The sequence below is a fragment of the Salvelinus sp. IW2-2015 genome, linkage group LG25 (assembly GCF_002910315.2).
Source record: "Salvelinus sp. IW2-2015 linkage group LG25, ASM291031v2, whole genome shotgun sequence".
NCBI lineage: Eukaryota > Metazoa > Chordata > Actinopteri > Salmoniformes > Salmonidae > Salvelinus > Salvelinus sp. IW2-2015.
The window spans coordinates 11051138-11075527 of record NC_036865.1 but is presented as its reverse complement, the minus strand read 5'-3'; the positions used below and the strand labels follow the sequence as shown (position 1 = coordinate 11075527).

At 42.8% G+C, this 24390-nt stretch overlaps 2 protein-coding genes across 9 annotated transcripts in view; one reads left to right on the top strand and one right to left on the bottom strand.

The window, feature by feature from the left end:
* LOC111951704 (Golgi-specific brefeldin A-resistance guanine nucleotide exchange factor 1) overlaps window positions 1–17832 on the top strand; it is a 75604-nt gene extending 57772 nt beyond the window's left edge. For 5 of the 7 annotated variants that reach the window (XM_070434901.1, XM_070434899.1, XM_070434903.1 and 2 more), the window contains 21 exons: window positions 17–142; window positions 1524–1606; window positions 1811–2047; window positions 2177–2270; window positions 2358–2534; window positions 2795–2859; window positions 3059–3182; window positions 3401–3472; window positions 3599–3693; window positions 3858–4011; window positions 5397–5622; window positions 5726–5883; window positions 6110–6356; window positions 7328–7530; window positions 8929–9079; window positions 11855–11985; window positions 13230–13331; window positions 13581–13694; window positions 13937–14120; window positions 14658–14831; window positions 14954–17832. In XM_070434901.1, the coding sequence (XP_070291002.1) occupies window positions 17–142; window positions 1524–1606; window positions 1811–2047; window positions 2177–2270; window positions 2358–2534; window positions 2795–2859; window positions 3059–3182; window positions 3401–3472; window positions 3599–3693; window positions 3858–4011; window positions 5397–5622; window positions 5726–5883; window positions 6110–6356; window positions 7328–7530; window positions 8929–9079; window positions 11855–11985; window positions 13230–13331; window positions 13581–13694; window positions 13937–14120; window positions 14658–14831; window positions 14954–15228 (3192 nt within the window). In that variant the 3' untranslated portion in view covers window positions 15229–17832. The remainder of the gene's footprint in view (window positions 1–16; window positions 143–1523; window positions 1607–1810; window positions 2048–2176; window positions 2271–2357; window positions 2535–2794; window positions 2860–3058; window positions 3183–3400; window positions 3473–3598; window positions 3694–3857; window positions 4012–5396; window positions 5623–5725; window positions 5884–6109; window positions 6357–7327; window positions 7531–8928; window positions 9080–11854; window positions 11986–13229; window positions 13332–13580; window positions 13695–13936; window positions 14121–14657; window positions 14832–14953) is intronic. The other 2 variants (XM_070434904.1, XM_023969914.2) reach the window with 1 other exon arrangement.
* Window positions 17833–17891: 59 nt separating this feature from the next.
* Window positions 17892–23885, bottom strand: LOC111951845 (core histone macro-H2A.2). 2 transcript variants are annotated; one of them, XM_023970093.2, is made up of 9 exons: window positions 23683–23885; window positions 21488–21679; window positions 21215–21321; window positions 20555–20749; window positions 20312–20434; window positions 20084–20183; window positions 19895–19984; window positions 19459–19633; window positions 17892–18479 (listed from the first exon to the last, which is right to left on the bottom strand). In XM_023970093.2, exons 2-9 carry the CDS (start codon window positions 21657–21659, stop codon window positions 18314–18316), a joined length of 1128 nt encoding a protein of 375 aa, XP_023825861.1. In that variant the 5' UTR covers window positions 21660–21679; window positions 23683–23885; the 3' UTR covers window positions 17892–18313. The 2 variants fall into 2 exon arrangements, with proteins under 2 accessions (XP_023825861.1, XP_023825863.1); XM_023970095.2 differs by having other exon boundaries at window positions 20324–20434.
* Window positions 23886–24390: the final 505 nt, after the last annotated feature.

Here is a 24390-nt window from a genome sequence, read left to right as displayed (position 1 = left end):
GTGTGTGTGTGTGTAGAAAGTGAACGGCTCTCCCTTCATGACCAACGACGCGGGCTTCGCCCTGGCCTACGCTGTCATCATGCTCAACACGGACCAGCACAACAACAACGTGCGCAAGCAGAACATCCCCATGACTGTTGAGGTAACTCAACAGCGCACTATTTATTTCCCATGAAGATGCATCACAATGTTTTATATTTCAAAGAAAGTAACTTAAATTCGTAAGTATAGTAAGTTTTCTACTACTTCTACAAATTGTCTTAGAAATGCACTCATCAACCACATATGTTAGATCTGATTTCAATCACTTCTTATGAACACTTGTGCCAGGCAGTGATGGGTTTTGCCAGAGACCCTGTTAAGACCCTTTTAGACACCCTACATTAGTATGTTATACTGGTTCTTTCAAACCCTCTGATGGTCTGACAGACCTCCTGTAACAGCTGTGCCCAGTGGTGGTCTGTGGGATGAGATCATCCTGGTTAGTCATGTGAACAGGCGGCAGGGGTGGAAGAAGTGAGCGAGGAGAGGACGGGGGGGGCGTCCTCTGCTGTCCTGGCTCCCTCTCTCTGTGTGAGTGACAGCGCCTGAAGACTAAACACAAGTCCCATGGGCAGGGCTCTGAAGAGAGCGCGGGTGGGCCACAAACACACACACAATTTTGTTTGAAGTATTCCAAGTTGCCATTATGAAATTCTAAGCTGCAATGAGAGCAACTGATTTGTTTTACCTTATATTTTTCTAGAGGGCAATGAAATTCCTACTGTTCAATTTGCTGACTGTTTACGGCACAGTATATAATTACAGATTAAAGTCCTTACGATGGAACGTCTCCAAGTGTCATACAAATGCCATGATACGATATTATGTGGGATAAAATGGATTCGGGGCATCATGGCAAGATTCTATTGCTCTGAATTGTACTATCAGCTACCGCATAGCACATTGTAGCTCCCCAACAAATCCATAAGTGTGGAACAGCTCTGCTCTCTGGATGTCAGTCCTATGATGACTTGGCAGGCAACACGGCCAGCTGCTTTGTGTCTGTGGTGGCTATTATTACCGTCGTCTGCTCCGCTCGGGTGGAGGGGGACTGGTATGACAAACACAACCCTGAGCCCATGGCCCCTGAGCCTTCATTGTGTTCATTTCTCTGTCTGTCCATCCCACTGCAAAGCATCTCGTGTTTCCCCTCTGTTTTACCTGCTATTAGCCAAAGCACGCAGCCCACCAGGAGCCTTGACTCGATCCGTCAACACACGGCGGATCTGTTTATTTGCTGTGGCTCTTGGCCTCGATCCTGTTTGTCTAACATCACACCTAACCGTATTAAGTGACACATATGTTGGTAAAGCTCCTTGGCCCCCCCACCCCCTTAATTGTTGGATGCTCAATTAGCAAGCACATTGCATGCCTAAGGGTTGGATGCCAGAGCCAGGCCAGCTGGCAGAGCTCCGCAATGATTGATGTGTTGATGGTGCCCTGATTCAGTATTAATGTCCGCCCCCTCCTCGTTCATGTAGCAATTCAAGAAGAATCTGAAGGGTGTGAATGGAAATACAGACTTCGATCAGGATATGCTGGAGGACATCTACAATGCAATCAAGTAAGCCGTAGTCTTATATAGAAATGTTTGTGACGTGTACACACACACACACACACACAAAGATTAAGTAAATCTATCTCATTTCAAAAGGATATATTTGTATCAGCGTTTGAGCTTTGACGGTAAGTTATGTCAAACAATCCACCCCAGATGATCAAGGTTGTTTTAGCGTTCACACACTCCGTGGTATTCTCTGTCCTGTAGGAATGACGAGATAGTGATGCCAGACGAGCAGTCAGGCCTGGTGAAAGAGAATTACGTGTGGAGCGTGCTGCTCCACCGGGGGGCCACCTCCGAGGGGGTCTTCCTCCACGTGCCCGCCGGCAGCTATGACCACGACCTGTTCACCATGACCTGGGGGCCCACCATCGCTGCCCTCTCCTACGTCTTCGACAAGAGCCTAGATGACGCCATCGTCCAGAAGGCCATCGCTGGCTTCCGGTACACTAGGCATCCCCAGGGGTTTCTGGACCCAGCACTGTGGTTCTGAGGAGATGCTGACGAAGCATATATTGGGGAAAGCAATGAGAGCGAGTCGCGATGATAATCTGCTTGTCTCTCTCTTTTTAGGAAATGTGCCATGATATCAGCTCATTATGGATTCAGTGACGTGTTTGATAATTTGATCATCTCCCTCTGCAAGTTTACAACGCTCAGCAGCGAGGTAAGTGCTTAATTTCAAATGTGGGAACCTTTAGCATTACACCTACTGGAGTTTTCTAACATGTTCCACTGGGTGTGTTCAATACAGTCGGCGGAGAACCTGCCCACGGTGTTTGGGAGTAACGGGAAGGCCCAGGTAGCTGCTAAGACCGTGTTCCACCTGGCCCACCGGCACGGTGACATCCTGAGGGAGGGCTGGAAGAACATCATGGACTCCATGCTGCAGCTGTTCAGAGCCGAGCTGCTGCCCAAGGCCATGGTGGAGGTCAGAACTGTTTCTTTATAACTAGAAATGGTCAGGGACAGGCATAACCAGGAAAGACTGAGGTTTTATTTTTTTAAATTTATGGTCCGGGAAWAACAAATGGCCTCAATCATGTTTTGAGTACCTATGGAACACAGAAACCTTCCATTCATTTTGTTGGGTTAAATGGGTCTTTTTGAATTTGGGTGTTATACTGCCACCTGCTGGTATAAAACCAGAAATAACTTCCTTGTGGCGTTTGTTTGCTTATGTCCATACAGGTGGAGGATTTTGTGGAGCCAAATGGAAAGATTTCGCTTCAAAGAGAAGAGACGCCTTCAAATCGGTAAGTCGCCTCACAATCCTGTCACACAATCTGTTACGCTCGAATAGCAGGCTGAGCTCTTTCACTTGTGAAACCTCTGAGTTTTTCAGACATTTTAAACCCAGTTCCAGTAATATTGTGAAATGGGTGGCTATCATTAAGCATGAAATGTGTTTTAAGAGTTTGACATCTCCTCTCCATCTTCCTCTCTCTCTCCCAGTGGCGAGTCTGCGGTGCTGAGCTTTGTGAACTGGCTGACTCTGAGTGGAGCGGAGCAGTCTGGTCTACGTGGGCCCTCTACTGAGAACCAGGAGGCCAAGCAGGCAGCAATGCTCTGTATCAAGGTACCAGAACTAAACCAATCATCCCTCATCCCACTGCTTTGTTTCTGTCACACTCATTCAAATTGCCTCTGGTGACCAGTATACTGTACGTTCTAGTTCAACTGTATGGTTCATATAGTGCCATTTTTATTTTTWWAAATTATTAATACATTTTTGTGGCTTTTTGTATACACGGTCAGTCTGGTATATTGATTTGTTACCTGTCACTCCCGCGCCAGCAATGTGACCCAGAGAAGCTGATCACAGAGAGTAAATTCCTGCAGCTGGAGTCTCTACAGGAGCTGATGAAGGTAATCATAAGAGTCCAGGCAAATATTGTCCATCTTAACATGTGATTGGCTGAATATGAATTTCTGAGATGCAGGAAGTATAGAATGTTCTGGTGTTGTTTACTAAGAGCTGTTTCTTGTGGACAGGCTCTGATCTCAGTCACACCTGACGAGGAGACGTATGATGAGGAGGACGCGGCTTTCTGCCTGGAGATGCTGCTACGCATCGTCATGGAGAACAGGTACGGCAGGAAACGGTGCGGTGTTTGCTTTGAGTCAGGGACCGTGTGATCGCCCGTTTTATGTTTTGTCCCAAGTCCAGTAGGAATTACATCAGTCAAATCAGCTGTTTGAACATCAGGCTTTGTTATGCTATTGAGTCCTTATATTTTGTGTGTGTGTTTAGGGACCGCGTGTCGTGTGTATGGCAGACGGTGCGGGACCACCTGTGCCACTTGTGTGTCCAGGCTACAGAGAGCTGCTTCCTGGTGGAGAGGGCCGTGGTGGGCCTCATCAGACTGGCCATCCGCCTGCTGCGCAGAGAGGACATCAGCTCACAGGTACACACACACACGAGAGGGGAAACCAAACTATCTAGGCGTGCATCATTGCATTAATGCATGTTTTGTGCTGTCAAACAGATAATGCAGAGATGACGCAGGTTTTCTGACAAGTGATAGCACTGAGTGATTGGATGATTGGACTGTTGATCCAATGGGATTTACATTTGATGGTCACACACACACACACACATACACACCCAACTTTGTTAGGTCAGTGTCCTTTAGCCATTGCAATCGGTCTTATCTGGCCTGAGCTTAACAGCAATCATAAAGGAGGCTTAAATTTGTTGTATAACAAGTAAAAAAAAAAAAAAAAGGATGTTTCATGCTATCATACTGGTATCAGATGTTTAATTTGTTCTGGCTTAAAGGCACAGGATGAACTACCTATCAGTATTCTTAGTCTGTGTTGATCAGTGGGACAATTTAATTAGCCAAGTTTTTACTGATCTAATCTTTTTTCCGAGAGGGACCTGGTTTCTTGGTGACCTGGCCTGTAACCTAAATAGCGTTTATTATGTGACTGTCCTATTGACCTTGAACTATTATATCATTACAGTTTCTCGGCAATGTAAAGGAAATAGAAATGTGCTCTACTTTATAACCCATTGGAAAACCAAACAAGTCCCTAGTGAACACTTTCATATGTATTTATGGATTGATTGTGAAGGAGTTAAAAGCTCCCAGTTATGTAAAGTGGGTTTACACGTTGGTTGTAAAAACCCTACTGTTTTGAGAGTGATTGTTATTAGGTTAATTATTTATTTATTTACGGAGTTATCTGCTGTTTTGCAAAAAGTGTCTTGTGATAAAGAGTTCCGTCTACTGCTTTGCAAAAAAGTGTTTAGCATTTTCATTGGTGTTTAACCAATGACAAATGACTGTTGTGCAAAACAGGTTATAGTCTTGGCCACGCGGATCCCAGTTTCACTCACATGGATCTCAGTTTCCTTCACTGTGTTTAAGAAATCGAGGAAAACTGTAAATGGAGCATCAACTTTTGGTCCCATTTCTTCTGTAAGGTCTTTAATTGGCTTTCAATCTGATCTCTAACCCAGATGGACGTTGTTACAGCCAACTAATTGTGTTTTCTTCCTTTTCTGTGAACCGTGGCGATCAGGGCAAACATCTTATGTTGCAGGGACTTGAATCCACAAATCCCACATTTGTTTTTCTAATCTTTTCCTTTCAATTGTGCAGTGAGACCAAGAACTGTGAGACCTAGCGCCGTATATACATTGAACTGTATTAGGAATTGTGAGCCGAATGTCGGGAACGTACTTCAATTCCCTAATCAGTGAGATCGAGGTCACCGGCAGTTCAAGCAATTGGTCTTATACAACGTTGGCGTCCACTTAACCCCTCTGCCACCCTATCTCTAGGTGCTGCTGTCCCTGCGTCTCCTGCTGATGATGAAATCACACGTCCTGGCCCGGGTTAGCCGGGAGGTGGCCTACGGCCTCCATGAGCTGCTCAAGACCAATGCTGCCAACATCCACTGCGCAGACGACTGGTTCACCCTCTTCTCCCTAATCGAGTGCATCGGGGCCGGGATCAAACCGCCCGCCTCCTTCCAGGTCACCTCCACCAGTCCCGACATCGACACAGGTCAGCCTCTTACATGTACAGCATCACGTGGAATGGTAGCCTACTTTTTTCATGCCTGGTAAAAAAAAAAAAAATCTTTGTCCTGTTTCCACCTTTGTTCCAGGTGCCCAGTCGGACAGTGAGCTGTCGTCCCACCACCACAGCGAAGTGAGTCTGGACCGGGGCTACACCTCCGACTCTGAGGTCTACACGGAGCACGGAAAGTCCAGGATGCCCCGCTCTGTCACTGATGTGGACGTGGCCAGCAGCGGATGGCTGGTGGTAAGAGCCCACACGCACACACACACTCACGTCACCTGCACACACTTTTCTTTCGAGTGCTCAGATGATCAACTCCAGAGATCTTCATAGCGTTAATACTGTTTTACACTGTTTATTGTGGAACGCCCCACTATAATAGTAAAGCTAAGCTTGTGTTATTTTGTCATATCAATGTCAGTTAATGCCTCAACATACGGCACATCTCACACGGTGTTTAAATTGGCAGGTTGGTAAAGATGACCTGGACATCAACAAGGTACCGGTCTCTGGCTCCAAGCCCCTGCTCAACCCTCTAGTGAACCAGTACAGCCTGACCCTGGGCCAAGACATGGGCTTCCACGACACCAAGTCCCTCATCAAGTGTGTGGAGTCCCTCTCCTTCATAGTACGCGATGCTGCACATGTCACCCCTGAAAACTTTGAGCTGTGTGTCAAGGCCATCCGGGTGTTTGTGGAGGCCAGCCTTAACGGAGGTACGACTTCCTCTTTCATCACTTCCTGTTGACTGACAAATCAATTCCATTTTATATTCAGTCTTTTTCCAAAGTGTTTCTTAATCTTCCAACAATGAATTCGGCATTGTATTTGCCTTACATCAATGCTGTTTTCCAAGCTAACACATGTCATCAAACTATGTTTGAGTAATTTCTAAATTAAGCTTTGATAGTTTGGCATTTTGGGTGGTTACTCTTAAAAGCCTTTGGAAGGGGATCTCAAGGCATGTCTATATAGTGACTAACCTGACTCTGGGTACCCTGCCTCTCCCACACCAACCCTAATTGAGGACTGTGTCACTCGGCTGCCCTTCTCCCCATTCATTCAGCAACAGCAGTCTGTTAGTGATCCAGACTCTAGAGTAAAGCAGGGATTACAGTGGGAGATGGTGCTAGTGCACTATGCAAGCCTGGCACCACTGAGAGCATTTTAATTTCTCCCAGTGCTCCAGACCCTTAGATACCTGCTGTCAACACTGCTTTACACACTTAACAATAATGTTTGGTTGATCAAAGACCTCACGCTAAGCACCACTCTAATCTATATGGGAAGCAAATGGAAACCGCACAGCCCTAAAACCTGCTATTACTCAATTAGAGTTGATATAGCCTTTGGGGTTTACGTGAAAGGAATGTATTTTTTCCTGGAGAGTTTCCTAAGCGCTAAGTCATACCCTATAGACCTATCAATTAAGATAATTACTATCATACTGCACAATGTCTTACACTAGAATGGCCAGTCCTGAACTCATTCAGGTCTTGGTACTGTACGCAGCCTTAGGGTAAAGGCATGGTCTCATGATCTCTGTACTGCTAAAATGGATTACCTTTGGGAGCAGCAAACAGTGGGCATTCATTCTCTGTTCAGAGATATCAGTCAACTATTAGGAGGAAATTTCACCCTCAGGATATATCTGTAACAATGGCTAAAAACAGTCCCTAACCTACAGGCTACAGGACCCATGAGAAGAAGAAGAACCACAAGTACGACTCCCAGAAGTCCCGTGTGAGGAGGAAGCCTCGGGAGAAAGAGGGGGCATCCCGCCGCGCCAAGGCCTCCAGCCAGAGGCCCTCCCGTTCCCATAGCGACGACGAGGAGGACGAGGGAGTCCCGGCCAGCTACCACACGGTGTCATTACAGGTTAGTCAGGACGTAAGTACCGCAGCCCTCTTTCCCTTCTACCTTGGTCCCTGTGCTGCTCAGGGGCTCTGTTCAGTTGGGTGAAACGTTCCGAACTACATGACCATGTCTGTTCTACACAATATATTTCTCTATCTGAAGGTCCTGTAATGTTGTACCCTCCTGAATATTCCCCAGGTGTCCTCTGCCTCAGGTGTGTGTGTGTGGGTGGGAGGTGGGGTTGCGGAGGGAAGGTGGGGATTTGGGGAGATTTCAGCTTTTTCTTCCCCTCTCTTGGCACATTATGGTTGTCATGGCAATTAAGCAATGTTGTGGCGGTGTTTAGTCCTCTTCTTCTTGAACTACTATTCTCATTTCCTGAGGTGTGATTAAGAAGTTACATTGTCTGCCATCTCTTTTCAGAACTAATTTGGCACTAATCAGGCATTCATGCTCAGTCGACTAAGGCTAATATTCACCTCTTGTATTGCCTATTCACAAATTAACTTTTGGAAAGGCTGAATAGGGAATTCTCAATGCTCATTGCTCTAGCTACTCTAAATGAAATTAAACTTTCAAACCTTGACTAATTAATTGCTTGGATAGGTATATTAGATATTTAGGGCTGTTGTAGGGTTGCAAAGAGCGGGAATATTACCAGTAACTTTAGGAATTTTGGAAACTCAAGACTTTTAGGGAATTTTCATGAAATGTAAAAGATTTTCCCCCCCAAAAAGAACATGTTTATAATATAAAAATAGAATCATAAGGCTGTAAAACATTATGCTAAATGTAACCCATCAACATAGTTAAAACTGTTGCTGTTTTAATATGAGTATGGAAAATCCTTCATTTATTTATTTAAAAATATATATTTTGGGGTTTTCCATGTCAATATATATTTGTTGTAAATATTTTGGGGTCAAACTGGTGCCGGTTGTGAAAAAAGTCAGTTGGAAGAGCTGCAGAGTTAATTTCAAATTARATCATAAGATGTTTTCTCCAGAACCATATGGGATATCTACTAGAAACTCATGGAACGGATCAGATGGACACGAATATTAAATACATTTATAGATTTCCCAAATTTCCTAAATGTCTTTGGTAAATTACAGGGAGTTTTGCAACCTGTGTAACATAAATTAAATAATTTAGACATGGAAAATACTGTACTATACAATATACCCCTCTTCTCCATCAGCGTTTCAAAATGAAAAATATAAATACTCTTATCACAGATCATTACCTAAATATATTGTCAGCATTAGAATAAAGTACTTAGACATGTAAATGTTATTTTAATCAATGTTATTGAGGAAATGTCTTGCAGCCAATACAGACATTATGTCATACTCATGTTTAGAATCAAGCTGTATTGTGATTAGAATATCTATGACCACATCATAATGACATGAAGTTCCCCTGGCTCAGCTGTTAGACCTGATGCACACGCTGCACACGAGGGCCGCCAGCATCTACAGCTCCTGGGCACAGGAACAGCGCCACCTGGASGTCGCAGGGAAGAAGATTGAGGCTGACTCCCAGACACTGTGGACCAGCTGCTGGTGCCCGCTTCTCCAAGGTCAGAGACTTTAACCCCTAGCTATCTATAAAACATATTTGCATATAGGCACCATTCAACTCTGTGTTTATTAATAGGGGTTAAACACAATTCATAATTGTTTCCTGGTCATTTGAGGAATGTTTTCAATGTCATTGTGCGGACCCAAAGGCACATTTCCTGTTTTCGTGGACAATAAGGTTTTTACATGTTAATGCTTTTTTTGCTTATATTGGAACTAATGACTAGTATTTAGAGGAGAGTCATATACACTGAACAAAACTTTACATGTTGCATTTAGATTTTTGTTCACATGTTTCATGAGCTGAAATAAGATTCCAGAAATGTTCCATACGCACAAAAAGCTTATTTCTCTCAAATGTTGTGCACAAATTTGTTTACGTCCCTGTTAGCGAGCATTTCTCCTTTGCCAAGATAATCCATCCACCTGACAGGTGTGGCATATTAAAAAGCTGATTAAATAGCATGATCATTACACAGGTGCACCTTGTGCTGGGGACAAAAAAAATCTGCCGTCAAGTGGAAAGCCTTGCCAGAAGAGTAGATGCTGTTATAGTAGGAGCTACTGAACATGACCTCTCCTGGTACTACTGACCATGACCTCTCCTGGTACTACTGAACATGACCTCTCCTGGTACTACTGAACATGCACTGAAAACAATGGGTACAAAAGTATAGTAACATCAGAATAGTAATCAATATATATAAAACACAGAATCCCAAACATCAAACATAATGTTAATAAATCTGAGTGTTATCAATGTCAAAGGTGTTCATTCCACAGACTAGAGTGACGTATTTCTTCTTGGCGCGGGGGATTTGAGCTATCGTTATTTTCTTAGGCACAGTCTTCTTTTTCTGTTCGGTCTGTTGGGACAGGAAGAACACTGGGCAATGGGTTTAATCTACTGATGTCTTTTACACTGGTCATTTAACCTAGTGATGTCCTTTATCCTGGTCATTTAACCTAGTGATGTTTTTTTATCCTGGTATTTTACCTTGATACTGTTGGACGTCTAAGTTTGAACATTAGTCATGATGATTAGGCAAGAGATCCTGAGGCCCATTGTGAGATTCATTTTTCTTAAGGTACTTGTGACCAACAGATACATATCTGTATTCCCAGTCATGTGAAATCCATAGATTAGGGCCTAATGAATTTATTTCAATTGACTAATTTTCTCATATGAACTAACTCAGTAAAATATTCACACGGTCCCCTTGACTTATTACACATTTTGTTGTTACAGCCTGAATTTAAAATGGATTAAATTGAGATTTTTTTTGTCAATGGTCTACACACAGTACCCCATAATGTCAAAGTGGAATTCTGTTTTTTGAAATTAGTACAAATGAATAAAAAGCTGAAATGTCTTGAATCAATAAGTATTCAACCCCTTTATGGCAAGACTAAGTTCAGGAGTAACAATTTGCTTATCAAGTCGCACAAGTTGCATTGACTCACTGTGTGCAATAATAGTGTTTAACATTATTTTGGAATGACTACCTCATCTCTGTACCCCAGACATACAATTATCTGTAAGGTCCCTCAGTCAAGCAGTACATTTCAAACACAGATTCAACCACAAAGACCAGGGAGGTTTTCTAATGCCTCGCAAAGGGCGGCACCTATTGGTAGATTGGTATAAAGATACAGGCGTCCTTCCAAACTAAGTTGCCGCGGAGGAACGAAACCGCTCAGGGATTTTACCATGAGGCCAATGGTGACTTTAAAACAGTTGCAGAGTTGAATGGTTGGGATAGAAGAAAACTGAGGATAAATCAACATTGTAGTTACTCCACAATACTAACATAATTGACAGAGTAAAAAGAAGGAAGCCTGTACAGAATAAAGATATTACAAAACATGCATCCTGTTTGAAACAAGGCACTAAAGTAAAACTGCAAAAAATAAAAAATGTATGTCCTAAATATAAAGTGTTGTGTTTGGGGCAAATACAACACATTACTGAATACCACTCTCCATATTTTCAAGCATAGTGGTGGCTGCATCATCTAATGGGTATGCTTTTCATCAGCAAGGACTGGGGAGTTTTTCCGGATAAAAAATAAACGGAATGGAGCTAAGCACAGACAAAATCCTAGAGGAAAACCTGGTTCACTCAGCTTTCCATTAGACACTGGGAAATTAATTCACCTTTCAGCAGGACAATAATCTACACTCGGGTTGCTCACTAAGAGACAGTGAATGTTGCTGAGTGGCCGAGTTAGATTTTCAAGCAGCTATGTCAAGACCTGAATATGGTTGTCTAGCAATGATCAACAACAAATTTGACAGAGCTGGAAGAATTTTTAAACGAATAATAGGCAAATGTTGCACAATCCAGGTGTGGAAAGCTCTTCGAGAGTTAAACAGAAAGACTCAGCTGTAATTGCTGCCAAAGGTGATTCTAACATGTATTGACTCGGGGTTGAAAACTTATGTAATAAAGATTGTATTCGTGTTTTAATTTTTCTTTTGTATTTTTTTAAAACAAAAATTACACATTTTTCTTCCACTTTAACACTTGAGTATTTTGTGTGACAAAAAATGACATCCATTTTAATCCCACTTTGTAATGCAAAAAAAATTGGGAAAATTCGAGGGGTGTGAATACTTTTCTGAAGGCCCTGTAATTCACTGAGATGACCCTTGAGAGAGTGGACTTAGTGGTCTTGTTCTCACTCCACTATATAGCATTCCACTTAACACTCTTGCCGGTCTTAACGCTTTATATCTGACATAAGTATCCATACATTGTGTGAATCCCATAGGGATAGCCTGGCTGTGCTGTGATGCCAGACGGCAGGTGCGAATGCAGGCCCTGACCTACCTCCAGAGGGCACTGTTGGTTCATGACCTGCAGACACTAGATGCTGTGGAGTGGGAGTCCTGCTTCAACAAGGTGAGAGGAGGATGCTGAACATAATTTTCCACATTCTAGGAGGACCACTGGAAATTGGTGTGCGTATGGGGAATAGTGGGTCACAAGAATGGCTGCTGAATGGTTCCTCTGAAAATAGACGATTCATTAAAAGAGTAGGCACTTGGGACAAATCCTAGCTTCTATGGCAAATAAGTATTATGGAAAAATCTCACGTTCTAAAATAAGTGGGAAATACAGTGCCTTCGGAAAGTATTCAAACCCCTTGACTTTTACCCCCCAAAAATTACGTTACAACCTTATTCTAGAATTGATTAAATAAAAAAAAATCCTCAGCAATATACACACAATGCCTCATTAAAGACAAAGCGAAAACAGGTTGTTAGACATTTTTGCAAATGTATATAAATAAAAAAACTAAAAAAGATTATCTGGTCTGATGAAATCAAGATTGAACTCTTTGGCCCGTATTCCAAGCATCACGTCTGGAGGAAACCTGGCACCATCCCTATGGTGAAGCATGGTGATGGCAGCATCATGCTTTGGGGATGTTTTTCAGAGGCAGGTACTTGGAGACTAGTCTGGATCGAGGCAAAGATGAACGGAGCAAAGTACAGGTCCTTGATGAAAACCTGCTCCAGAGCGCTCAGGACCTCAGACTGGGGAGAGGGTTCAAATTCCAACAGGACAACGATCCTAAGCACACAGCCAAGACAACGCAGGAGTGGCTTCGGGACAAGTCTCTGAATGTCCTTGAGTGTCCCAGCCAGAGCCTGGACTTGAACCCGATTTGAACATCTCTGGAGAGACCTGAATATAGCTGTGCAGCAAATCTCCCCATCCAACTTGACAGAGCTTGAAAGGATCTGCAGAGAAGAATGTGAGAAACTCCCCAAATAAAGGTGTGCCAATATCCAAGAAAACTCAAGGCTGTAATCGCTGCCAAAGGTGCTTCAACAAAGTACTGAGTAAAGGGTCTGTATACTTAAGTAAATGTCATATTTCAGTTTTTTATCTTTAATACATTTGCAAAAGAATTCTACAACCTGTTTTTGCTTTGTCATTATGGAGTATTGTGTGTAGATTGATGAGGGGGGGAAAAACAATTTAAAAAAAAAAATTAGAATATGGCTGTAACGTAACAAAATGTGGAAAAGTAAAGTGGTCTGAATACATTCTGAATGCACTGTAAGTGGTCTGTCTGTCTAATCTGAGCGTTGTCAGTGTTAACTGTGTTTTAAGTACTGTGTACTGTGTGCTCCCAGGTGCTGTTCCCCCTGCTGACCAAGCTTCTGGACAATATTAGCCCTGCAGATGTGGGAGGCATGGAGGAGACCAGGATGAGGGCCTGCACCCTGCTGTCAAAGGTCAGAGTTCAGTCAACACACAACAGGCAGCCATTTCAAAGTGTGAAATCTGTTATATGTGTTCAGACCGTAGGGTTGACTTTGGTGTTTTTTGGGGGTTGAGAAATTGACAAAGTTGCTAAATCCGCTGTCTAGCATTGCTTATCCATCTGAAGAGCGATAGTATAATATGCTGTGTCAGGTAGTGCCTGTCCTACCCATGTCATATCTGAATATCTCACTGTTTTCTATTGCTTTGTTCTACACCAGGTGTTCCTGCAGCACCTCTCTCCCCTGTTGTCTCTGCCCACCTTCGCTGCCCTGTGGCTCACCATCCTGGACTTCATGGACAAGTACATGCACGCTGGCTCCAGTGACCTGCTGGTAAGGATGCCTGCTGTTACACAGTAGCGCATGTCGATTTCAACTCCTATAAGCGCAGGTGCTTCTAATCTGAGTGGTCAAACTCAAAGGAGGGCACACAAAAAGAAAGGAAAACAAATACTGGTCTTTAAGTAATAATTCATGTTTATTCCTATACAGCTCATTTCAAGCAGTGTTTTTTTCCCATCTATGTGTGTGATTGCATGGCTAATTGGCTGGTTGTTATCACCACCTACCCCCAGCTGGAGGCCATCCCAGAGTCTCTGAAGAACATGCTGCTGGTGATGGACACAGCAGGAATCTTCCACAGCGTTGACTCCCGTACGGGATACTCTGACCTGTGGGAGATCACCTGGGAACGCATCAACTGCTTCCTGCCTAACCTCCGGGAGGAGCTCTTCAAACAGACAGTCATACCACAACCAGGTACTGGACCGCAAACCTGCTTCTATTAAGGCCCTGTTTTCTCAGATATATACTCTGCTTTGAGTGTTAACAAGGTAGGTTATCTGGATTTGTATTGGCAGTACAGCATTTACTGCGATGCGGTCTCTGCAGTAGTCAGGGCCTCCATACTTCTTGCGCTTCGCGGAGCATAGCTGTTGTGAAGGAAGTTGTCAAGGAAGTGAGTTGTTTATACAGGACATACCGCCCCCACCTACCGTCAACCAATCATGTCAATGGGGAGCTATATGGAAACCTTACAAAATGTGGGATGCACATGGCGATGCGATACGGAGCTTGATTTGGCCTCTGCAGGCCTACGGAGGCTCCGCGTTTGCATCACACCCTCCGTACGGAGCCTACGGACCGCATTTTCCTGGATCAAGCATAAATCGGATTTTCGAAAACACAGCCTACATGTTTTTCATGATTTATACTTAGTCTTGTTTCAGTGTTCTGCTATATACATCAATGCTAGATCTCTGAAATGTAATGGCTGTATGTGCTCTGTGTCCATAGATCCTGCTCCTAGTCCCCCAGTGGAGCTTGTCCAGCCGGCTGCCCCCTGCCCCCCAGCCTCGCCACCCCCAGCTCAGGCCCCATCTCCTGTGCCAGTGCCAGCTGCCCCCACAGAGCCAAAGACCTCCAGCAGACCAGTGTCGCCCCAAGGTCCCCCACCACCTAGTACCAACGGTAACCATGTTAACGTGGCCAGTCAAAGATGAAATCTGGCCAACGCCAACGATCAATTTAGTCAATGTCAGTTTCATAGCCAACAATCAGTGAATTAATCAATGTCCTCTCTTCTCTTCCAGGAACAGACAGATCATCTCCAGTGCCCCCGTCGACTCCCCCCATGCGCACCCCAGTGAAGATGTCRCCCCAGATCTCTASCCCSCTGAMRCASTCKCKCARYAGTCAGTCCCCCCTCATCCTGCAGCCCCTGGCCTCCCATCTGCAGGTGGGGGGCGTGCCCCCCATGTCCCTCCCCATCATCCTCAACCCCGCCCTCATTGAGGCCAGTTGCCCTGTCCCCCTGCTCCCCGCCCCCCGCCCCACTGACCATAGTGACACCCCGCAGGTCAAATAGAGCCACCATAGCCCTATGCCTACTCTCACAGGGGGACACTGTCCCCCACCTGTCCCCTAAACAACATAGCTTTCCTTAGGCTCTGCACCCTTTCACAGGAGGGGATAGACCAACTCTGACAGAGATACCCTGGCATGCATGGTCACCTCTCAGACAACACTAAACAACCACAGACACATCTAGCTTTGGTCTTATCTAACATCCTGGGGCCTGCTGTCCTTCAATATTCACGTATTCATCAGAAAATACATATTTATGATATACATATACGATGCTGCATGGATGTTAAGGACAGCACCTATTTGACTCGCTTCGGTCTTTCCCACTTTTCCTACTGAGTCAGTTTCAACTTGAGACCTACAAAGTTAAGTACGTTGTTAGTATGCCTGTGCTTAACATTCATCTAGAGGTCRTGCCAGAAATAAATCATAGTGAATAACTTATTTGGTTTTAGGTGCTGCATGTTGTTTACTGAATAGGATGTACAGAGATTAATTTACTCCAGTCAAAGTATCAGGGCACTGTGTCTTAAAACAAAAGAGTGAAATACTAGCTATATCATAACTCTTGTATCTGAAGGTCGAAATATAAGTGTACAGTAATATAAAGCATACAGTTTATATATTTCCATTATAAAATAGTGTCAGAGGTTTTTGAAAATAATTATATTATATGATATCCTGAGATTTCCAAAGAGGGAGAAATTTGCCAACATGTTGTCACAAGCTTGTTCGCAAAAAGTTGATTACAATGCCCAAAATAACAAAAATATGTTTTAAAAGGACAATATGTTTTCTAGTCCTCTAAACACTGTTATACCCAAGAGGGACAGAGGTGTGCATGGTTTGCCTTGGAAAGATGGATTTGAGATGCTGCCATTGCTAACAAGGACAGCACCTAGAACATTCCGAATGTGACGACTGGTCTGGCCTGGGCGTGTCCGCTTTTATCGGTCAGGTTAGGGGAGTTTTATAGGAAGGTCTTAATGAGATTATTTAAACGAGTGCAGTATTGACTAGCAGATTGAGCATAGACAGCCATCAGTAAATCTGGGACAAGCTGATATTAAATTCAGTTTTCATTTTCAAGTGATGAGATGAATGGTCCGGATCATCTTTGCAAGTTTTCATTTGGGACTACTTTATCCCACTTGACACTGAAAGTACTCTTGCATGTCCCTGTCTGTACAGTAAGCAGTACAGTAATTTATTGATTGCAGAGGAGTTCAGATATTTGGTTGGTTGAAGTTAGAGCCTTGATCTTCTGTCAAATTATACCCAAACCAGACACCTCACTGCATGTGATGATGGAAGAAGAATGTTTTCAAAAGCATCAACCACTTAGAACAGGGATGGGCAACTGACGGCGGCCCGTGGCCCCTGTTTGAAAGGCCCTCGGATCACTGCCCCCCGCCACAGTCGGGTTCTCAACTTACTGTTGTGGGTTAGAATAGTAGAATACACAAGGTGCAATTTCAAAATTTGGTTGTGCATCAGCTGTTTTTCTATCTCCTGATAGTAAGTCAATTAGCCCATGTCAGCTAAAATGTTTGATTGCCAAGTTAATTTAGCAGCCAGCTACCCAGACTTGTTATCACGGTCAAATTACAGGCTGGGGGGCCCCCATTGATTTTGTTAGTCAGTCTCACTCGGATATCATATTAACAACTGCAAACATTTCTCTCAATGTGTAGAATTGCATGAAATTAGTTATAAAAAGCTAAATCTTCTCTCCACCCCATGGCAGAAATCTGTAGAATTACAGCAAACGTGCTTTAAAATATGTAGAATTGCACTAAATTAACTCAAACTAAAATGATCTCCACTGTCAAGACGGGGGCCACTAAAATGTTTTGCTCGCAATGGGAGGGGGGTTGTTAAGAGCAACTGCATCGCCTCATGATGAGTTAAGATTTTTTGTGGCCCCCACCCCCATCATTTCAGAGCGGTATACTACAAAGCAAGATCAATGACCTGGACAGCTAACTTACCAAAATATTRGGAAATAACTTTATTCGAAATGGGCATGGTCTAATTAACTCAACAACCAAAAAATGCATATGTAAGTATAGGTTTATTAAATGAATAAAACAGAAAATGAATAGTTATATCTGGTTGTTTATTAAAGTTAGCTGGCTAACTCGTTGATGCTGCTTTGTAGTAATATCCCTGTGGTGTCTATTTCCAATTCCCAACCTTGTGATTTGCATAACCTTCAGTGCAGTTTATTTCTCGGCCGTTATCAGTTTAAAATTGTAATCTTATTTATTCCGCTAGGAATGGGCTGTTGGGGAATGAATACTCTTGTTGAAGTACAGTTGGGAGCAACTGCTTTCAGGTCAGGTTATATTACTCTCCTAATCCACTGCCTTATGTCAGAGAAATTAGAAACGCATTAGTCTGTCTGTGCACCAACACTATACAATACAATGAAGTGGAGCCCCTCTTTCGCAGGGTTGTTAAGTCTTTTTGTAAGCTGTTCATTTGTTGTACTGCATTGTTAGGTATACCAGGCGCTAATTCTTGAGTGAACAGGAAATTACATGTGTATATATAAATAAAAGGTCATGTACTTTTTACAATGTAATAAATATAATGAAACTGGGTTGCTGTGCTATTCATGGGTGTTGGTAAATGATGCATTAATCAAATCAGAACTGGATCTGTGGTGTAAAACATCTGGATTTTTATTTCAAAGCAGAATGAGAAACACTTTTCTTAGTAAACTAACTGTATCAGAAACTACAGAGGGATTCTAGCAGAAAAAAACAACCGTCAAAATTGTCTTTGTACATGGAATGTGAAAACAATATCAGTAAATGAGGGATAAGAATGACAAGCCATGGGATTATTCATTGAGTCTAGTCTAAAAAGAAAGAATGCAATCCTGTAAAAGGAAGACAGTGTAACATAAATGCGTACAGTACTTCACTCACAAACATATATTTTTTTACGCCTTCCAAGGGCTATCCAATGTCAAAAACGCCTACTTACAGCACCTTTTGATCACACTATATCAGCTGCAAAAAACAAAGATCCATCTGAAATACAACTGTTAAAAAAAACACCTCAAATCAAGCATCTCTTCACTTGGCATCCAGCTTMGCCATTTCCTGAAGGTATATTCCGATGCTCTCGCTGTCAAACAGTACAAAGTAAATGTTTTTCAGGGAGGAGGTCGTCGCAGAGACAAAATGGTTGGAGATGGCCTTGAGGATCAGCTGGGCGGCTGTTTGCTTTGGGAATCCATTCCTACAACCAGGAGAGATACACAGACGTGGGCTCAATCTCAATTGGACTTTCTACAATTCCTCACACCTTATCTCCTTTATTGGAGGAGATAGGTTCAAGGTCCTTCCCTCCTTTGACCTTCTTCAATGCATTTTGAGAAGGAATCAAGGAAAGATTAAGAGCCCTGGTTCAGAATGTTGAGCTATGTTAATTTAGTCAACAATAACTGACAAAAAATGTCAACAACCAATTTTTCCTGACGAGATGCCATGAAAATGACCATAACTACTGAGTTTTAATTTTAGTGGATGAAAATTCCACGTCCAATTATAAGCATGCATGCCTTTGCAGAATATTTAATGCAATCCTCTCATTGGCGGAATTAACGTTTTTTTAAGCACAGTCTGATTGAGCTGATCTGCCCAGGTGGTCACTTCAGTCACTCATCAATCTTTTTAACTGGCAGCAAGGACACTTCAATTGTAAGTAACCTAAAGTAGACATTTTTTTTTAACTCTCTCTCATACTATTTGCTGAATATTAGTAGTACAGTAATATTTCTGGCATTGCTGTGGAAAGCTCAGATTCTTCAATTTTTAAGGGAATCACTTATTTACCCCCACCCCAAGGTTATGAAGGGGAGATAAAAGCTGAATGCCTAAATTGTTTAACATGTAGCCAAGGCTTTGTAGCCTGTTGTAAATCATTGCTGGCATTGGTTACAATCTGCCACAATAACAATGTGCCAGCTATATGAGGGGATAGTAGGCCTAGTTGGACAAGACGGACAAGACTATCTCAATGTACATATGGAAGTTATAGGTGTACACTAATTATTAAATTCACTGACTAATATGTGACATTGTTCAGAGTTTTAGTCGACTGATAACAAAGAAGGATGAAATTATTAAATTGTGACTAAGACTAAAAGGTATTTTAGTCGTATCACTGTTTTTATTGTTACTGGTATAGATTTAAAGCTGTAGTTGAGTAGTCTCACCGGCCAGCAGGAAGTGAGGGGAAGGCAACAGACTTGAGTTTCTTCTCCTCTGCAGCAGAGAGGCAGGCCTTGACAGTCTTCTCCAGCTGGTCCTCACACTTCTCTGAGCCCCATTGAGGGATGTTACAGTGGATGACAAAACGAGCTGGCATCCCACTGGCCTGGCTCACCGCAACTACAGGAGGAAGACACGGAAACACACACTGATGTTTCCCTCTTTCTTTGTAGGTTTAAATATACGCATTGACAGTGTACTTGAGGCTAGACAGGTGAGTGAGGGCGAGACTATCATGTGTCAATGATGTTTTATGTGTATGCTGAATGTGGGTCTTTGGATAAACACATTTGGTAATAACATAATTTCATTACCATTGCATGCGAAACTTCTCAAACCTATCATTCAGCAGATTTTACTCTAGTTTCCAGATCGCCATACCTGATGCTACCTCCAAAGGTCCCTGTGCTTTCCGCAGTTCTTTCACTGCCTCCAAGAAGTCTCGCCCCCCTGCCTTCTCCAGGGCACTGCCTGCAGACGAGCACACAACAGGTAAGAGGGATAATTATAATGGGCCGTGGGCCTTTCACACGTCTAAGAAGAAAAGACCAGCAGGTCTGGCATTCTCACCCACTCCCTCTTTGAGGTCCATCTCTGCATTTGTGGGGTTGATGATTCCCTCCACCTTGATGGTTCCAATTTTGCTAATTTCACTCTCTGTTAGTGAAAGCTGTTTTAGGGGATGTAGAGTTGAAGTTATAACAGAATCACTTAGAAACTTGACTCGTGTCACTTATTTCTGAGGTATCTTTATAAAAGGTGTCATAGAATGACACGTCATTGCTGACATGAGCCTACATTTAATGATACCTTTTGTCCAAGGAACAGGCTTTTCGCTGAGAGGATAGTGAATCCATCACCTGGCCCATCTTCCACTGTTGAGTTAGCTACAACAGCCTCTTTGTCGTTTTCCGTGTTTTTCTTTGAATAGAATCAATGAAAAACAGAACACACTCATGCTTCTTATAGCACTATAACAAACACATTGACAAATATTGAGATGTTTGCTGTCATTCACGATGCCCAATCATGTGTACTTACCCTCTGCTTTCGGCCTGGTTTGCCTTTGCCTTTTTTGGTGGTAGGTTTCTTGATGCTCTTGACGCGTTCCGCCCTCTTCTCTGGCACAGTCACCTGAGTGTCCACTTTCACTCGGCTGCCCCTCTTCTTGGACAGCAGCTCAGGGTGGATGCGAGGCAGGACCCCTCCGTTTGATATGGTCACTCCTCTGAGAAGCTGAGAGGCCACAGAACAGGTGAATCAGTTGACTATTCCGTCTCATTGGTCAATTTCTTCCCTCTGAGAAATACTAGGCAAGTGGTAAAAATCCTGCTAAAATGATAAAGATCATTGTCTAAGTGTAATTATTTCATCATTATTTGATCCCCACTTATTTGAATACAGGCGGAATGTCCCCACTGTCTAAAAAAAGGTTAACCACGAAGCGGTGMCAGTTCATGTCTGATGAAATCCTACCTGGTACAGATGCCATTTGGCGTCAACTGCACCTTCCTGAACACTTAGACAAAGGGACTACCTTCATCTAAAAGTTTTATGGATCCCTATTGGGCACTAATATACTGTAATATAATATGGTGTAACGATTGTGCAAGTGAAGTGGAACAACATGAAAAATGTACTCTGCTGAGGTCATTATAGGACATTTTTTAACTGTCAATTTCAAGGGGAATAATACTGTACCTGGTTGAGCTCCTCATCGTTGGCGACAGCCAGTTTAATGTGCCGAGGAGTTATTCTGCCTTTTTTGTTGTCCCTTGCTGCATTCCCTGCCAACTCCAAAATCTCAGCTAAACAAGAAATGGTCATTAGAAAAATGTTCTGCCACCGTTTACCAATAAAATATAKATTTTCATATTTTACATAATCCTGTAATTAATACACAAGTGAATTTATGAACATTGTTTTTGTGTTTGACGACATTGATGTGTGTTTTCCCTCAGGCGAGATACCAACCTGCCAGGTACTCTATGACGGCTGCCATGTAGACGGGTGCCCCCATGCCGATGCGGTACTTGTGCGTCCCTGTGCGTAGATACCTCATCATCCTCCCCACAGGAAAGATGACCCCTGCTCTGGCGGAGCGGGACAGTTTGGTGCTCTTCTTCTTTCCTCCTCGGGCTGACATCTTGCCTCAGCTATGTCTACCTGGGGAGGACAGCAGTCATGTTACCATGGTTAGTGTTCAGGATGGAGATTGCAACTACATTCAATTGGTTATTTGTCCTATACATGCAACAATGAACCAATTGAAATACACTAGACCCTATTGTGCAAAACTGTTTTTATAATGCCCACATGCCAAAAGGAATTTAGTAAAGACTACATTTTACTCCAGTGGAGGCTGGTGGGAGGAGCTATAGCAGGACAGGTTCACCGTAATGGCTGAAAGGAAATTAATGGAACGGTATCAAACAAATGGAAGACGTTTGACTCTGTTCCTTTTATTCCATTCCAGCCATTACAATGACCCGTACTCCTATATCTACTCCACCAGCCTCCACTGATTTACTCCTGCAGAAGCCTATAATTGTGCCATTTTGAAGCTTCTATGCATTGAAATGGTAAGGGTTTGTGGTGGGAGCAGAATGACTAGAGGCAGGTGTTTTTGACAGGTAGCAGAATCAAGATATGAAGTCTGGGTGTGAAAAGTAAACCAACATGTCTGCAGGCTATATGACTTATCATTCTTTAAACTGATAAAACATGCATAAACACTTGAAGAACAAAGATTGAGATGTACAGAAGAGGCCTATCAGGGGCATCATATTGTCCTCATGTAGGCAAGAAAATACCTATACCATGACTTTGCAAAGTTGATAAGAACAGAGAATGAATAAAACAAGCAAAGCACACTAGATTAGCATATTATTCCAAATTATTAAGGAATAAAAGGCCTACAACGTTTAAAAGTCCAGTGCAGTCAAAAACGTGATTTACCTGTGTTTGYTATATTTCTACACTGAGGTTGAATAATACGGTGAAAATTATAACGCAAGAGCCGTTTGAAAAGACCGTTGGGGGAGAAGAGTTTTGGCCTTCCATGGTGACATCACTACCCGGCAAATTAGTTAAGCCAATAAGAAAGAGTTCCAAACCTCTCTGCCAATAACGAGCTGATTTCAGGTTTCCCGTCCCCTCTCAAATCACTCCCAGACCTTCCTAGCAAGATTCTTGCTTGAAAAATTGCGCTTTGCTAAGTTTTTTWAAAATGTTTTCAATTCAAATGTAATTAAAAATAAATCACACTATAGTACTTAATTGTTACCCAGAAATGAATTGATATTGAGATAAAAACGGCTGCATTGGAACTTTTAAGAATTCAATTAAATTGCCAAATACGAAGCATTGTTCAGAGGAATTGTAAAGTTGTGCATTAGTATTAGTTTGATTTTCAAGATGGGAAGGTTACTTTGCCAGAGGTTGTAAACAAACTCAATAATACTGGTACAGAAGAGGTCCGCGGTGGCCTACAGTAGAGTCCCAGATTTAGAAATTCCATTTGCAATCTGAGAACCGATATATTATTTCGGATAGCTAGGCCCTATTGCATTGAATGCATTACATTTTCTTGTGCATCTTGAATGCGTTTTGTATCCTCGATTGCTCCCATGAAAGGGCAAAATAAAAGAACAGGGAAAAGATCGTGACACCTACTGTAACCTACAATACTCGACGTATGTCATTTAATTCATGTTTTTCGTCAAATGTGACGTTTAAAATTTGATCCTAACCGACATAACAAGACAATGTACAAATCGCCATGAATATAGGACAAATTAAATACATGTGTATACATAGACGCTCTATTCTGCAGGAATAAAAATTCACATGCTGGTAGGCCTACGTGTATTTTTCGGATAGGGTACGCGTATTGAAAAAGCATTATGGACACCTATCTAATCAAGGGCCTCGCTTCAGTTGGTCGCCTGTCCACTATAAATACGCGGCTGTTCTCAAATAGAAAGGTCTGGGACATCGGGCCGTAACCTTTCTTGTAATTATGTTGCTCACATGCTACAGCGCAACCCCCATTTTGTTTTCATTGCATTGGATGTGTAATCTCATCAGACATGGAAAGAAATTCTTTCGGAGACGCAGCTCGCCACAAAACGAAATAAGCCGGATATGCGTGAGCGTGAAATTTGTACCTGTTTGTCGTCCTTTACACGAATAAATGCAGACCTGAGTTTCCCTTTCACAAATCCCCCGAGGAATTGCTATGTTTTTTTTTCTTCGCTGTCCTTATGCGTATCCTGTTCCTAAAAAAAAACTACAGCCACAACCACCGTACATTCATAGGAGGCTGGCTCAACGCTACTACTGATGCTGCAAAGTGGAAAAAAAATCATTCCAGGGGAAAATAGAATYAAACGCCCCCTTAACATGGCTTCCAGGGGAGAAGAATGTTGGTTGAAATGAACGCGATGTGCTTAAATATATGACAGGATGTGGCTTTGTATACCTATAGATACCTAGAGATACGTTTGGGCTATGTGTACAACATAAATTGTGGATGAATACATAGACACTCCAGTCCATCCTAGTGTAAAGGCTACTGTGTAGTAGACCAAGAAATATGCATCATGGTTGCCCACCTTCATTGTGTAAATTCTGCACAGCAGGCAAAAAAAAACTCAGGAGTATACTGTCGAGGCCGACACTAGCCACCCCCTCCACAGGTCTACCTGCCATGAGCATCGCAGTGCAATGGCATACATTTATTTTCCCCAGGTCCAAAACTGAACGTTTCCGCAGATCCTTTTTACCATATCATGAGGCTTTTTAACACAAACACTTGTTTATTTATTGATATTCCGCTTTTAGTGTCTGTGTGTCCTTGTTGTGTTTTTGTGGTG